The sequence below is a fragment of the Trichechus manatus genome, unplaced genomic scaffold (assembly GCF_000243295.1).
Source record: "Trichechus manatus latirostris isolate Lorelei unplaced genomic scaffold, TriManLat1.0 scaffold00015, whole genome shotgun sequence".
NCBI classification, from domain to species: Eukaryota; Metazoa; Chordata; class Mammalia; order Sirenia; family Trichechidae; genus Trichechus; species Trichechus manatus.
This window is the reverse complement of record NW_004443951.1, coordinates 20,348,263-20,365,169: the sequence shown is the minus strand read 5'-3', so window position 1 is coordinate 20,365,169 and position 16,907 is coordinate 20,348,263. Positions and strand designations below refer to the sequence as shown.

Here is a 16,907-nt window from a genome sequence, read left to right as displayed (position 1 = left end):
GGTCCCTCTTTACTTCCACCTCATCATGGTTCTGGTTCAGACATCAGTGGCTCAGGGAGTGGGTGGGAGTGAGATGCAAAGTCACAGGGCCTCCCTAGAAGGACTGGCCACACAGGTGTCAGCAGGCAAGAAGCCCAGTCCAACCCGCGTACAGCAAATGGCCGCTCCACAGTCACTCCCCGGGGTCTTGGCCTGTGGCCTTCAGCAAGGTCGCTGTGTTTCAGTTGCTCCCTGAGAGCTTTCTGAGTGACCCTAAATGCTCCCACATTCCTGCAGTTGCTTTTTCCCGCTTCCCGGTGGCCTCATGAGAAGTACCAGTCTGTGATGGGTATGGTCTCTCCAGCACAGGTGGCTGGCCCACCCCCAGTCAGACAGTCCCCTCTGCGGGGGCTGCGGGCTCTTACCAGCACTGTGGTGACTATGAGTGACCTGTTAGTCAGGGAGTCAGTGACGTTGGGGCCTCGGCCCTTGGCAACCTCCGTGATGTTGAGTCCCTCAGCAGGACTCCACACCCCAACCTGGATGGACGGGCAGACAGAAACAGGGTCTAGGCATCTTGTTTCCATATCAACAATACCATCATCTCGTTCTTATTCATCATGCGTATCATCATCATCACTGTCATCGCTAACATGTTTGAGAACAACTGTGCTGCCTCCTCCTTCCCTGAGGAGGTCCTCAGGGTGTCTAGACTCCTGAATTCTTCCACCTTCCCTTGCTGGCAAATCCATCACTGCTAAAGGGAAAACCCAGAGGTAGATGATGAATGCAGAGGCAGCCCCAGGGAGCCCAGGGGAAACCAGCCTGTGGCTGCCAGTCTAGAGGCAAGCAGATGTCAACCACAGGTTGGGGGAGTCAGGAGCCCAGCTCAGTGATGGTGGGCCTCCATCTCCTGGGGAAGATCCTGAGCACCCAGCTGCTCGCTCACTGGGTCTCATACCCAGTGCCAGTCCCCGGGGGCAGGCTCCCCCAAAAGCCCAGGACAGGGACTGGAACAAGGAAAGTGTTCGATGACATCTGTGGAATGAGTAAACGGATGTTGAGCTGTGCAGGGGTAGGAGGCTGGCCTTTGTAGCTGAACAAGGAGGGGACGACCCTTACTGGGGACTTGGGATTCTGCTGGATTTGAAGGCAGTTTGCTTTGTGGTTTTACTTCTAAAGTTGGCAGATTCCCTGGCCAAGGTGGCATCATCCCTCTCCCCACAGTGTCCTTGTTGATATCAGGCCTGAGGCTGGAGGGTCAAGTTTACAAATTGTCCTAAAGCCCTGGGCCTCTTGAAGATCCTTTCTGACCCCGCTCTGCCCAGCTCTGTTCCATCTCAGCTCCTTTCTCTCAAGGAAGGTCTTGGCATGCTCACTCTGTCCTTGGCCCGGTTGGGTTGGGGTACTTGGGAAACTTAATCAATTAAACATAGAGGCCGAGTGCAAACATCTCATAAAGAGAGCTGAGCAAAGCAGATAGCAGAGAGACATGTAATTATGCTTAGGTAATTCTGCCTTAATCCTCTCAAAGCTACGGCTGGAGCTGGCTGGATCAGCTATGACCTGGCTCAGCAAACAGAAGTGATGATATGGGAGGCAGAGTGACTATGTTAGGGGCTCAGCACTCTCTCAGGGCAGGATCTCCACATCTGTGGATCATTCAGAGCCAAGAGAAAAGGAGACAAGCAGAACCAGAGAGGCTCTGCTCTCAAGTGGGCTGAGCTAAGAACCAAGCCTGTCTAGGGTGAGAGTGCCTAGCAGTGATCGGGAGCAGGAGGTGCTCAATAAATATATGTCCAGAGGCCAAATGAACAGCAGGAACCCTTGCCCCAGCAAGCATCTATTGAGCTCCGACGGCATGCCCTGCTAGACTACAGGTGCTGCGGCAATGGGAGAACAGTTACACTGAGGAGGATCCAGCTGCAAGGCCAGGCTTCAGAGGCTCTCTGCCCACAATCCAAGTGGCTGTGATCAGGTGCATCTGGTGGGTGCCTCTGCAGGCCAACCTTTATTCAGGAATAGTAGAGAGAGTTTTTCTTGAGTATTAACTATGGTCAACTTGTTATAGTTGCCTGGAGGACTGTTGGGAGAAGGATTCTGATATTGCAGAAGGGCTCAGATGGAAAGAGTGCTCTGATATCAATTACTGTTGCCTGCCATGGACATGGGAGTGGGGAGTGGTAGTATGTGTGCCATCTAATTGCCGTCCCTAGACTTTTAGCCTTTCCTCAGAGACGGGTAGCTGAGAGAGCAAAAATGAGACGCCTACTTGAGTGAATCCTGTATTTTAGTAGTCCTGCCAGAGGAGGAAGTGAGTTCTCTGTCATTGGAGGAGTTTAAGCAGAAGCTGCAAGATCACTTGATGAGAACTTATATAGTTTGTATAGGATTAGACCAGCTGGCCTCAATGATCTTATGAGTAGAGGCCACAGCCCTGTCCTTAGGAACGGATACTATATGTGGCATGGGATAGTTGCAGATGAATGACGAGGTCCCTCTGGCCAACCCCTCTCCTGCACAGCAGCACCCATGTCGTAGGTGGGAAATTCAGGGGTGAATGGAGTAACCATGGTCACAAGGTGCACTGAGTGAATCCATGCCTGAGGGATTGAATGAAGGAGACAGAGGTCACATGCTGCAGCCAGGGGAACAGTGCAGGCAAAGATGGGAGGTGCAGAGGACAGGGAGCTTGGCTGGACTATGGAGTCTATTTCAGGGAGCAGTGGCGATTAGGTCTGGAGAGGCAGATTGTGGCATTTCTTGGAGAACCTTAAGGGCTAGGTGAGGGGTCAAAACTTAATGGTCGGGCACCGGGGAGTCACTGGAAGTTTCAGGGCAGGGGAGAGCAGTACTTTGGGAAGCTATGTCTGCAGGTGCACTTGGGACCACTGGAGAGTCCAAGAGTGGAGGTGGGACAACCAGGTCAGCAGTGGGAAGCCTGAAGCGGGGCAGTGAAGGGGAGAAGAAGAGAGCCACCAGTCCCAAAGGCCTAGGGGCATCAGAGGTGGCCCTCCACTTTTCCTGGCCTCCACTGGCTGCATTTGATACACCACTTCCCAGGGTCCCAGAGGTGCACCAATGCAGAGGCATAGTGAAGCGGGGGCCACCGAGAGGGGCACTTGCCCCGGGGTGCAAGTCCAAGGAGGCACCAGACAAGATGGGGAATGACACGTCAAGGCACCACAAATATGAAAAGTGCCCGGTTGAGGCAGCCAGACAAAAGGGATGAGTCGTTCCAGCTGACACGTCGCCACTAGTCTATTCATCTTGAAATTTAGGGGGGTGAGGCACAACTTAGAGATTGCCCCCGGGGGCTCGAATTGGGAGAGGCGCAGTTTAGAGATTGCCCCTACACCGATGGTTACCTGGGACCTGCCTGCTCAGGTCCTAGGGGATACTGAGAAGCTGGGGTTGATGTTAAAGTCTTCTCAGCCCAGTAGACTGACTTTGACAGAATATGCAGAGGGTCCCCAGGGATCAGAACTGGCCTCACTACAGACATTTCCACATTAGCCAGAGAGGAGGCTCCAGGCCCAGGTGGGGCTGTTTGTCCTCTACCAAACTCCCAAGAATAATAGAGGCCTTAGAAGTCTGGAGCGGGGAGCTCAGGATCCATGTGCTTCCAAGGGTAAGGATCACCTCCAGTCTCCCCGACGAGTTATCATCCTATCTTTGCTTAAATACTGCCAGCAACAGGGCGTTCACTACTCCTCAGACAGGCACTGCTTGATTGTTAGAAAATGTTTCTTATCTAAGGTGTCCCTCTGCCCCATGACAGCCTTGCAAGGATTTAAAGACAGTCTGTCCACCCCTTGAGCCTTTTATTACTTTTCCCAGGTTAAGCTCCCCAACAGCCCTTGCTCACAGGATGATGTTTTTGTGTCTGCTGTGGCCAGGCCACGGGGCATCCCTCCAGTCTGACCAGGACTTTGTGTTCTCTGACGGGCCCACAGATCTACTGAGGCACAGGCCACACCAGGTCATGTTCATCCCTGAGAGGGCAGCTGGATTGGGTCCTGCCCCCTCCCTCTAGGCCTGTGCTTGGGGTCCGCGGTATAGGGGATTTAGGAAGCCCCTGCCCCTTTGCCCAGCCTCCCTCTCCCGTGCCCACGCACCTTCTCCAGGCCATCCTCCTTCAGGCTGACAATGTCCAGATCGAAATCCGTCCGTAAGCCACTGGTTTTGTTGAAAACAATCCTTCCAGTTAATCCTTCCCATTGAGCCTGCCGGAGGGGAGAGGGCAGAGCGGCAATTCCTCGGGCTCATAAATCATCATTCGGTACAACTGTACAATGCTTCATTTTAATTACTCCTTGCACTGATACTGTTCCCCCAAGACCATGATTAATTAATAATCACCTCCATCATTGCTCGGGCTGTGGTGCGAGCCAGCGATTTCCATAAATTCTATTATGCTCTTTAGCCAGCTTTACATTTGCACCTTCTCGTGTACAACATCGATCTTGGATGTGCCCAAATGAGCCCCCGCCTTGAAGCCATGGGAAGGGGGAGCCTGTGTCAGATCCCTAGGCAGGGGCAGGGCTGGGGATGGTGAGCCCTGCCGAGAGGCCAAGCAAGCTAGATTTAGCTGTAAATCCAGACACTTCCAGCAGCCCCCAAGAGGAGCAGGGGAGACAGTCATCCCCACCGCCCCAGCTCCAGATCCCCCAGAACTTTGGGGTCAGATCACTGGGCTCAACCACAGTGAACTGTGTGACCTTGGGTATTTCATTTCACCTCTCTGCCTCTGTTTCCTCTCTATAAAATGGAACTAATAATAGTATCTAGCTTACCAAAAAGGTGCCCTGGTGGCACAAGGGTTAAGTGCTCAGCTGCTAACTGAACGGTTGTTTGTTCACCCAGTGGCTCCATATGAGATAAGACCTGGTGATCTGCTCCCGTAAAGACTACAGCCTAGAAAATCCTACCCGGCAGTTCTATTCTATCACATGGAGTCGCTATGATTTGAAATGCACGCAATGGCAACGAACAGCAACAGCTTACAAAAACGCTGTGAGGGGTAAATGAGACAAGTCATGTAAAATATTTAGAACAAAGCCTGGCACATTGAATAAATGGTAATTCTGTTATCTTTTTACCGTCATTAGCATTGCTAACACAGAGAGAGGCAGGCACAGGTTCAGAGAAGGTACAGGCAGGGCCTCAAACTGGTTTGTTCTGGTTCGAACCCCTGCTGGGAATCTGCATTTCTTAACAAGTTCCCAGGCAACGCTAATGCTGCTGGTTAGGGACCAATTCTGAGAACCGCTAGTAGAGCAGTGGTTCTCAAAATTTATTATACATAAGAATCACCTGAGGAGCTTATTAAACTGTAGATTCAGATTCAGTATATCTGGGGTGGAAATGCAAATTCTTAGCAGGAGTTTGAACCAGAACGAACTGGTTCGAAGCCCTGGGTACAGGACCCAAACCAAGAATAGCTCCACCTTCTAGATGAGGGGTCAGCTTGCCCTATTTTTGTAAAAAAAGTTAATCGGAGCACCAGCCATGCCCATGTTCGTGAACCATCTGTGGCTGCATTTGCGCTGCCCCGAGGAGGGCAGCTGGTTTGAATAGTCGCAACAGAGTTGGTCTGGCCTGCAAAGTTTAAAATATTTACTATCTGGTCCTTTACAGAAAAAGTCTGCCGACTCCTGTTCTAGATAATCTCTTTCTTGTGGGTCCAGGGCTTTAATTCTACAAGGTACTTTCACATGTTCCATCTCATGCAACATTCACAGCAGCCCTGGGGGGCGGGGGACAGGCAAGGACTATGACTCCCACTTTACAGATGAGGAAGTGGGCACTCAAGCCCACAGAGGGAATAAGAGGCAGAGCCAAATTAGAACTCAAAGTCCCCTCAGGCCGGTGTCGACGCCCCTCCTCTTCTACAGAGTTAGGACCCGCCCACACACAGTTAAATGCCCAAACGCTGCTGTGAGCTCTCTGTGTCCGGAAGAAGAAAAAACCCGTGCATCCTGGAGTCCTTGGGGACAAAGGTAGGCTCGTGAGCAAGAGGAGAGGAGAACATCTGGGAGCTCACCCAGCTGCTGGATCCTTGGGCCAGAGGGAGGAGCGGGGAGGGAGCCCCCCAGGAGAGGCGTGTGGGACAGCAGAAGTTCTGAGTGTTGAAAAGCTGAGTGTGAGTCCTTGCTGTGCTGCATTGGGTTCCTAATCTCACTAGGGTGATGATCCCTTGCAGATTCTGAAAAGAGCTCCAGAGCCCTCCTGGGCTGAATGTGCCCCTGCACCCAAGCACACACTCTCAACTAGACACACAGATCTCTGGATCCCAAACTAAAGCCCTCGGAAATCTCCAAGAACTTGGGTGGTTCCAAAGTACTGTGAAGTCTTCTGGATTAATGGCTAGCGGGGTAAACGGGTACACAAAATCAGGCAGAGGGCAGGTATCTTGTAGGGGTCCAGGAGTCTATAAAACAAAAATGGTTAAAAATGGGGGCTTTGGACAAGCGATTTCACCTCTGAGCTTCAGTAGGGGAAAAATGACCTACTTCACAGGTATTCAAAAAAGGTCTCTAAAGTGCTTAAAGGAGTCCTGGTGGCTCAAGGATTAAATGCTTGACTGGTAAATGAAAGGTTCGGGGTTCGAAGACACTCAGCAGGGAGAAAGACCTGGAGATCTGCTCCTGTAAAGATTACAGCCTAGAAAACCCAATGGGGCAGTTCTGCACTGTCACATGGGGTCACTATGAGTCGAAAATTGGCGTCACCTATGAATGGAAAATGGACTCAATGGCACGTAACGACAACAAAGTGCTTGGCGCACAGATATACGCGCATACCTGTTGCCGTTGAGTTGATTCCAACTCATAGCGACCCTGTAGGACACAGTAGAACGACCCCATAGGGTTTCCAAAGAGTGGCTGGTGGATTCAAACTGCTGACCTTTTGGTTAGCAGCGAAGCTCTTCACCACTGGGCCACCAGGGCTCCGCGCTTGGCACAGTGCCTGGCTTATACAATCAACATACAACTGTACGCAATCATTACAGCAGTATGTATACTATTGTTTCTTCTCTGTTCTTTCACCTGTGGAGCGCTCTTGGCTGAGGGCTGGCCCTGGGCTCAAGTTTCTTTAGATCTTTCATCGTTGCCAGCCCAGCTGAGCACCTTGGTCCTGCTTGAGGCTGGGACTGTGGCTCAGGAACCCCAAACACTCCTATATCCGTGTTACAGATTGAATTGTGTCCCCGCAAAATGTGTGCTGTAAATCCTAACCCCTATACTTGTGAATGTAATCTCATTTGGGAATAGGGTTCTCTTGGTTATGTTAATGAGGTCATTATCAGTATTATAGGGTGTGTCTTAAATCAATCACTTTTGAGATATAAAAAGAGCAGATTGGACAAAGAAGCAGGGAAGCACAAATGATGATTGATGCCACGCGATCACCAAGGAACTGAGACAGAGAAACTGAAAGAGACAAGGATTTTACCCCACAGCGGACGGAAAGAGCTTTTCCCTAGAGCTGGGGCCCTGAAGTTGGACTTCTGGCCTCCTAACCTATGAGAAAGGAGCCCTGGTGGCACAATGGTTAAGCACTTGGCAGCTAACTGAAGTCAGAGGTTCCAGCCCACCAGATCTGGTGATCTGCTCCCCCAAGAATTTCAGCCTAGGAAACCCTACAGGGCAGTTCTACTCTGTCCTATGTGGTCACTGTGAGTCGGAATTGACTCAATGACACAACTAACTACGAGAAAATAAATTTTTGTTAAAGCTACCTACTTGCGGTATTTTTGTTGCAGCAGCACTAAGAAACTAAGACAATCCCAGAGCTCAGGAATGGAGCTGCAGCTGGACCTCTGTAGTGGGGTCCTGCTTCTGGCCCAGGCACCCAGGGAGCTGTCCTTCTGGGTGGATGGAAGAGAGGCTGAGGGCAGGGGCTCATCTGGGGCAAGGCTGAGGCCCCAGGAGAAACCCTAATCTCCTCTCCTGCATAAGCTTATTTAGTTCTTTCTCATCATAGTCCTGCCAGGTGGGTGTCATCACTGTCCCATTTTACAGACATGGAGACTGAGGCTCAAAGAGAGACTGAGTGATGATGTAGCAGGGCAGATTCCCTCGCTGCTGTAGCAGAGCTGAAGCGCTTGGGGTTGTGGTCCCCCAGGTGGGGTGGGGGAGCTTACACGCAGCCCAGGGAGCTGAGGCCCAGGAAGCTGAGGCCCAGGTGTCTGTGGACTACGATTAAAAGAAGTGTCAGAAAAGGTGAAAACCACTGTTTATGACTTCACAGGGAGGCTCAGCTTCCCTCAGGCTTCCCGGTCCCTCAGCCTTCCCTCTCTTCTGTTGGCCCCCACACCCTCGGGCTATCTCTTAGCCCCCAGGGGAAATCACAGCGGGTGCCTTCAAAACTGCACCAAGAGGAAAGCCTTCTCTCTTTGTCAGCTACAGAGGAATTAAATGCCAGCAGGTGCACGGCCTGTCTGTGGGCAGGTGGGCAGGGGCAGGGCAGGGAGCCACTGGCAGCTCCTCCCCTTGACATTTCCCGGCCGCCCGCCCCCTTCAGCCGCTGCGCAGCACTTGCTAAATGAAAGATGCTTCACACGCTCTGAACTCCGGCCTGGTATTTTCCAGCTCCTCTCGGAAATGCCAAGTCTTTAAAATGATTTACTGTCATGCAGTCACATGAGGAGATGGGCAACTTGGAAATGGTCTGCAGGAAGACAAAGTGCTGGGCTTGGGCAGGGTACCGGGCTCCGGGCATTGTGGGGCACTCATGCCATCCTGGCCAGCTGGGGGAACCACAGGCCAGCCACGAAGCTGTCTGGGCCTCGGTCTCCACGCTGGAAGATGGAGATGAGATGAAGCTGTTTCTAAACGGGCTCTGTTAAGGAGCACAAGAGGTGAAGGGCACCACTGGGTCAGGGACCGGGAAACAAGAGGGTCAGGAACGCCAACCTGGGCTGGTCAGCCTGGGGAAAGAGAATGGGGGTCCCCTTTATGGAGCAGGCAGTGGCAAATCTGCTCCCTTCAGGGTATCACAGGGGGCATTGGTGGTTCAGTGATAGAATTCTTCCCTTCCATGTGCGAGATCTGGGCTCAATTCCTGGCCAATGCACTTCATGCACAGCCACCACCTATCTGTCAGTGGAAGCTTGCGTGTTGCTATGATGCTGAACAGATTTTCAGCAGAGCTTCCAGACTAAGACGGACTAGGAAGAAAGACTTGGCGATCTGCTTCTGAAACTCAGCCAGTGAAAACCCTATGGATCACAAGGCTCCAATCCACAGTTGGCCATGGGGATGGCGCAGGACCAGGCAGTGCTTGGTTCTGTTGTGCATGGAGTCACCATGAGTGGGGGGCCAACTCCATGTCAGCTAACAACAACAGGGCATCACAGCTGATACTCAAACACTGCAAGGGATGAGGGGAAAATGGGATAGGTTTCCCTGAAGCCTCATGAACAATGTGACCTGGCGGGCTTTTGTAGCTGGAAACCTCGCCAAATAATAGCAATAGTGACAACAGCAGTGATGATGGAAATAATTGTAACAGCAGCCAACTTATAAGGCACTTACTATGTGCCAGGCACTGTACTAAGTGCTGCACCCACATCCTAATGACTTAACTCCTCACACAGTCCTATGAAATACAGACCATCATTATCCCCATTGTGCAGATGAGGATACTGAGTCATAAGCAGTTCAGTAGCTTGTCTAAGGCCACACAGCTAGAAGTGACTGAGTTAACTGCAACATCGCTTTGGTTTGGCTCCTAAGGCTGCCAATCTCCCCACTGAGCCCAAACCTCCCCGCAGAGGGAGAGGGCAGGATTGTGGCCTGGGTCACAGAGACTTTTGTGGCTGCTTGGGAGGAGCAGGTGGCTGGGAGTTGGGCTTCAGAGGCCCCAGCGAACAAGTTGGTGACCACCCAGCCCTTGCTCAGGGCATCGGTACAACTGTACTTCATCTGCTGTTTTGATGGGTTTGACAAGAAAGGACAGTCATGGTCCTCTTATACCAAAACATCTGACACTCAAGTTCTTTCTAGATGCTGAGGAAACTGGCGTCAAGGACTTAACTGCATCATTGCTCCTCACAATGACTATGAGGCAGTGTTTTCCAGGTGAAGAAACTGACGCTCAGAGATGTACAATAACTTGTCTAAGGCCACACAGCTCGGCAGAGGTAGAGCCAAGATCTAAAGGCTCATGCGTCAAACTCTAAAGCCTGTGTCTTATCAATATCCTTTTTAATGTCTCTTTAAATGCTGCAAGAGCTGTCATTAGCTTCTTCCTGAAGCAGTAACAGTAGATTCAGGGCTCAGGGAAGGCTGCCCTGCCCCCTGAGTCTAAGATGGTAAGCTCCTCTGCTATTTGCTCCTGGAGAGCTGCCTTTCTTTCCACATGGGATTATATTTATTATGGGATACTTTGATTAATGTCTGCCCCCTCCCTAGGCTGTGAGCTCTGTGAGAGCAGGGGCTCGTCTGTTTTATCCCCATGTGTCCCAAGGGCACAACCCAGAGCCTGGCACCCAGCAAGCATACAGTAAATAGTTGTTGAACAAGTGAATGACCTCCAAGGCATCCCTTCATTTCCGGTCCATTGTGGTTGTTACAAATGGAGCCCACAGAGAGAGCTTCCCCTAACTGCCCTTGATGTTGCCCTGGATATGGCCACTCCCTCTGACCCTAGACAACTCTGCCCAGAACAGAAGCCAATGCTCTCATCCTCCTGAGCCTTCTCCTTCTACCATTTACTGGGATTTGACTCTGGCCAGGTCCTGTGCTAGGTGCTTTGTGCATAGCTTTTCAGGCAGACACTCTTACTATCCCCATTTTACAGTTGAGAAAACTGAGGACCAGAGAGTTAATCACCTGACCCAAAGTCACACAGCTAGCTAGTTAGCTCAGGCGCTATCTTCCCCATCTGTACGGGAGGAATAATAAACCCTGCTGTCCATAGTTTACAAAGACAGTGGCAGATGGAGAAATTAAATGTCAACACTGCGTTTTTCCATGGTCATCTCCTTCTCGTTCTCTCTGCTTCCTCTGAAAACGGCTCCATGCACAGAACTTCCCTGCAGTTGCCATAGCACCAGCAGAGCTGGGTCTAGCAAGGACCCTGGCTGGAAAGTTGTCCCGTGGGCCCATGACGTGAAGATGAGTTTGTGGGGCTGATTTATTTACTGAGCCTCTTTCACCTCAGGCACTGCACTAAGCACTTTCCCCGCGGTGTCTCATTTCATTTTCCCAGCACACCCGTGAGGTGGGCATGCTAAGTACCCCCGTTTTACAGATAAGGCGACCGAGGCTCAGCAAGGTTCTCCAGCTTGCCCAAAGTCACGCAGCTGGGAAGCGAAGACTCCATTTGTACTTTCAAGCCCACGCCGCATACCTGTGACAATGCTGACCACCAACTGATACCTACTATGTGCCAGAGACTTAAGCCTCTTAATTGCCTTGTAAGACTGGTCATCTCCAGCCCATTTCACCCAAGGAAACTGAGGCTCAGAGATGTGGGGTAACTTGCCCAAAGTCATATAGATTGGAAATCAGCTCTGACTCGCACACCTGGGCCCTCGACTGATTTGCGGCACCAACAGTCCCCAGGGAGATGGCCCTAGGGGGGCATGTGGGGGCATGCACTCACCTCCTTGATGAAGTTCATGAAGCGGCCGCCAAAGCGCCAGGCCTTGTGCCGATGGCACTGCAGGGAGTTGACGGTCATCTGGGGCGCCCGCTGGTAGCACACGGATACGATGTGGACAGCGTCGTAGAGTAAGGCTGCGTCGGTCTGGAGGTGAGGGCCGGGCCTGCCTGAGAGTGGCTGCCGAGCCCCTCGAGTCCTGGCCCACCCAGCCCTGTTCCCCTTTCCTTCCCCACCACAGGCACATGGTATCCCAGTGAGGGCAAGAGCCTGAGGCCCTAGACGTGACCTGTCCACGCCTCTGCAGGGAGGCCAGGGCTCGGGCCAACTGCAGCCCTGCAGACACCTCCACTCGCACCCTTTGCAGCTAGGCCCTGCCTCCATCCCATTACCCCACACTGGTACCTACTTCCCGATCACCCTTTTTCTTTCCTGTCACCCAGTCTGCACACCTGCTGCGTTGTCTGTCTGGAATCTCCTCCCAGTCAACTCCACGCATCACAGCCTACAGTTCTCTGTGCCCAGGGCCCACCTGTCTTAGACCCACTGCTCTGTAACCATCTACTTACACACCTGCATCCCACCACACAGGGGCATCTTGGGAGAGGGCTATGTCTGATTCATCTTTGTGTCCCCAGCCTCTAGCCCAAGGTGGGGCTGACACATGGCTGGTCTTAAGAAGGGAAGTGGTGGGAGGGAAGTAAGAAAGAAGGAAGAAGGACAGAAGAGAAAAGGAAGGAGGGCAGGCAGCCTCTGGGGTCCTGGTCCACCCCGTTGTACCATCATCACTCCATCCAACAGGCCCGACTCTGCTCGAGGAGCTGCCTGCAGCCGCTCCATGGACCACTTCTCCACGATGGCTGAGACGTGGGGGTTGTCCACGTTGAGGATCCGGAAGCCCGTCAGGTTGACCCCTGAGTAGCGGTAGGGCTCCAGGTCTAATGCATAAAGATCCTTGACAAAGAGAAGGTTGTGTCAGTGAAGGTCTGGCCCCTCTGTGAGTGCCAGCTCCCACCTCTCCTGCACAGTCCCAAGTTCGGCCACTGCCCCAGAGCCAGAGGCTGCAGCTCCTTGTGGAGCCCAGTGGGAGGAGAGGCGGTCAGAGTGGTGATGGGAGCACTGGACTTGGAGTCTAACTTGGAACTTGGGTCTTCCTGACAACTGACCCCATGTCCTAACCGCAGGGCCTTGGGCAAGTCACTCAGACTTTTTCCTTCATCTACAAAATGGGGATCGTACCTCCTTTACAGGACTTGGTGAAACAATTCACGTGAAATGTCCAGCCTTGCACATCCAAGAAGCTTGGTAATGCTCATTTCCTCTGACAGGGGAGGCCCACTTGGGGAAGACAAAGGGTGCTGCGTCTGGGCATCCCCAAGATACCCAGAGGGGGGCTGAAAGGAATATTCTATCCCTGACCCCCCAAAAAAACAGTTACTGTTGAGTCGATTTCAACTCATGGTGACCCAGTGTGTGTCAGAATAGAACTGTGCTCCACGGGGTTTTCAATAGCTGATTTTTCAGAAGTAGTTTGCCAGGCCTTTCTTCTGAGGCACCTGTGGGTGGACTCGAACCTTCAACCTTCAGTTAGCAGCTGAGCAGGTTAACCATTTGCACCATCCAGTGACTTCATTATATCCCCTCAAAGAGGGTATTTTGGAATAGTCTTTTCTGTCTAGGACTCAAGGAGTACTACTGCCTTCTTCTCTCTCTTCCTCCTCCACAGGGCCTCCTCACCTCCAGCCTCCTAGGAGCAGCTGACCGGGTAGTAGGCCTGTCTGTGATCTTGGTCATACCCAGCCTGGGGCAATGGTCCCCTGGCCTGAGGTCCAGGAGAACAGGGCTTAATGCCTGGGGAAGCCCAGCACCAGCCCCTCACTGCTGCTCCAGCTCTGGGGCCAGGTGGGCTAGTGAGGGAAGGAGGCAAAGAGGAGCACGGGGGTGGGGGGCACAGAGGGGCAGAGAGAAGCCAGGTCCCAAGCTAAGAAGAGATGGCAGAGGAGGATGTGGTAGGTGGTAGTAAAAGCAGCAAACTAGAGCTCTGTGCTGTTAAGTAAAATTATCCAAAACTTGGAAATAGGCAATGGGATAGCAGCACATCCTTTCAATGTCCTATTGAAACACTGTTTAACAGGTCCACCTGAGGATTAGTTTAATTCTGTGGGAGAGTCGACCTAGGTTTGACTTCACTGTCAGCTACTGGCTAAAGGCCCAGACTCTGGGTTAATTTGTAGATTTCTGTCCAGTAGAAAAGATTATCCTAAAGGTGTTGTTTTATTGCTCTGAAAGACATTAATTCTTCTGCATCTAACATAGGAGCTCTGGTGGCACAGTGGTTAAAGCAACTGACTGCTAACCAAAAGGCTGGTGGTTCAAAACCACTAACAGCTCTGTGGGAGAAAGATGTGGCAGCCTGCTTCTGTAGAGACTTACAGCCTTGGAAACCCTGTGGGATTATTACGTGTTGGAATCAACACAAAGGCAGTGGGTTTTGGGTATCTAATATAACAATCTTATTCTGTTGTGTTCCCCCCCAAATACCTATAAATACCCAATTCCTCACATGCTCTTTGAACCAGCCATTTCATATTTACATGAGAGTTATGTTTTTGACTTTTCGAAAATTATACTTTGACAGTCTAGACTGGCCCCATCCCACTAATGGAGCAACTGAGTCTAAAGGCCATCATCTGAGCTCTTCCTCATCTAGTGCCTGTTCTTTTACATTCTCTCCCCCCACCAACCTGTCTTCTGCCCTGGTCCCCAGCCCACCTTCTTCTGAGCTCCTCCCTTCAAGTCTCCCCATCCTGTGCTGGGAGACAGAGTAGCTGAAGACACACTGGACTTATCTCCATGGCTGCAGCCATCAGGAGTAACATCCAACCCCAATGCAGGGCCCCAGCTTCTGCTAAATCAATGATGGCTCATGGAAAGATGATGGGTAATAAAACCTGTGGCCCACAGAGCAGATCTTTCACACTTCCTCTCGCTCTGAGATGTTCCTAATCGATGCTAAACTCCTCTTGTTCCTCCTGCACTCCAACATGGCCTGCTTCTGGAATGCACTGTGTTGGTTTCCTCTTGGAAGGTTTGGGGAGTAGGGCAGAGCCTTGGAGCAGACTTGAGCCCAGGCAAGAAAGTTAGTCCCAACCTTTCCCAACCAAATATGGCCCTGATTCCAGGTCAGGATTTGGGATGGGGATGGGGGTGGATGAGAGCAGGAAATAAGGTCTGCAGCAGATGCGAGTGGACTAGAGGGTGGCTATATGGCCCAAATATCAGTGGGGAGTGAAGGGTGGGTGCCATGCTCAGCCCTGCACACGGAGTATATTAATTTTCATAACCCCTAAAAAGTATTTAACAGTATTATCATTTTACAGAGGAGGAAACAGAAACAGAGAAGTGAGGTGACTTGTGCAAAGTCATCAGCTTGTAGAAGGCAGGGCTGGATTTGAAACAGGTCTGCTTCAATGGTGTGCTGGAGCTGCCTCATGCTGGCTTGTGACTGCCACTGTTAGCATTTATTCCCACTCTGTGTTCAGTGATATTAGTTTAGTAGCTTGACATTGGTGGGAATATTTACACCAGGGAAATTGGCAAAATCTACAAATCAGGGTTATTAAATACTTACTAGCCCATCATTGTTTGCTTTAGTCAAAAATCCCTGTGGTCTCTGTCCCAGTGGTTGTCAAATATAAGATAAGCATCAGAATTATCTTTGGAGCTAGAAAGTCTGATTCAGAGTCCAGAGTGAGGCTGGGTAATCTGTGTTTTGAGAAGCTACTAATCTAAGCCACGTTTCCTGACTGGAAAACAACACAGGAGTCTGGGCTTAGACCCAAATACCTGTAGAGTCAGAAAAAAGCAGAGAGGAGGGGGTCAAACACCCAAAGGAGGCTTCTCTTCCCACAGCTCCCCACTCCGTAACAGCTCACTGGGGTACCATGAGGCAGTGTTAAGAGCAAAGACTAAGAGGTCAGACCATCTAGGTTAAGTCTCATTGACTCCTCTTACCTCAGTCTTCCCATCTGCAAAATGGGTATGATGATAATAGTACCTACCATATAAAGTTGTCATGAGGAAGAAATGGATTAATAGATGTATTTATCACATATTAAACACTATGTGTTTGCTAAATATTTATATCCCACCTTCTCTGGCAATCAGATGCGACAGCTATTGGATACAGTGCCCAAGGACATTATTAGGTTACTTGGGCTGGGGGCAGACATGGGTTGGGTCCTCTCTGCCTTACCCTTCTTGGCAATATAAAAATAATGATAATGAGCTAACATTTATTGAGTACGTATAAACCTTAGGAGAGTAGGTACTGTTTTAAATGTCTTATATGTATTAACTTACTTAATTCACATTACAACCTTACAAGGAGGGTGTTATTACCACCCCATTTTACAGACAAGAAACTGAGTCACAAAGAAGTTAGGTCTTTTGCTTAAGGTTACACAGCTGGGGAGTTATAGAGGAAACCAGGCAGATCTGCCCCAGAGCTCCGTCTCCCCTCTGACAGTGTATTCCTCCCCTCCCACCTACAGCCTCTGACCATTGGCCTCCCACGTGTACCCCATGGACATTGTAGTCACCCTCCACGCAGTAACCAGAGGGACCTTCCTGAAATGTAATTCCAGCCCCATCATTCCCTTGCTTAAAAGATTTCAACCGCTCCTTATTGCCTTCTTGGAATAAGTGCAAATTCCTCAGTATAGTTTACAAAGGTCTCTATCCCTCCAATCTCATTCTCCTTCCCACCCCCTCCCAATTTTTGCTCCAGAAACACCGAACTTCTTTAGGCCCATTCCTTGCTGCCCTTGCTCCAACATGCAGTTTCTTATCCCTGGGCCCTGTGTCTTTGTGCATGTTCGACCAGCTAGCTGAAATGCCTGACTTACTTCTCAACCCCTTTTAACTGGGCTAGTCTCTAAGATTCAGCTCAAGTGTCACCTCTTCTGGCAAGCCTCCCTTGACTACTCCTTTCACAACAAGGTGGATAAACAGCAGTGCTTCTGCTCTGATCCTGGGACCGCTCTGCTTTCACCCCACAGGATGACAACTGTCTGTGCCTGTGTCTGTCTTCCCTTTAGTCCCTGGGCCAAATGCTACTGTTACCCATAGTGGGATGAGGGGAGAGACAGCCAAGTAGCAGCCTGGGACTCCTAAACATCACCAGGAAGATCCTAGAATGGAAAGACTAGTGTTTCACATCCTCCACTCATGGGGAGCTCTCTATGGGGCTGGAAGTTAGGTATGGTTTAGAAAGCTGCTGGGGTGGAGGATGAAACCTGCAGAGGGACGGCTTC

General features: G+C 51.0%; 1 protein-coding gene across 1 annotated transcript in view; it reads right to left on the bottom strand.

Moving 5' to 3' along the window:
- Nucleotides 1-16,907, bottom strand: part of GRIK3 (glutamate ionotropic receptor kainate type subunit 3) — a 267,280-nt gene that overhangs the window by 53,718 nt on the left and 196,655 nt on the right. The window contains exons 6-9 of the mRNA XM_004371932.1: nt 12,373-12,546; nt 11,596-11,739; nt 4,098-4,205; nt 405-518 (exon numbers count right to left, since the gene is read on the bottom strand). Coding sequence (XP_004371989.1) covers nt 405-518; nt 4,098-4,205; nt 11,596-11,739; nt 12,373-12,546 — 540 coding nt within the window. The remainder of the gene's footprint in view (nt 1-404; nt 519-4,097; nt 4,206-11,595; nt 11,740-12,372; nt 12,547-16,907) is intronic.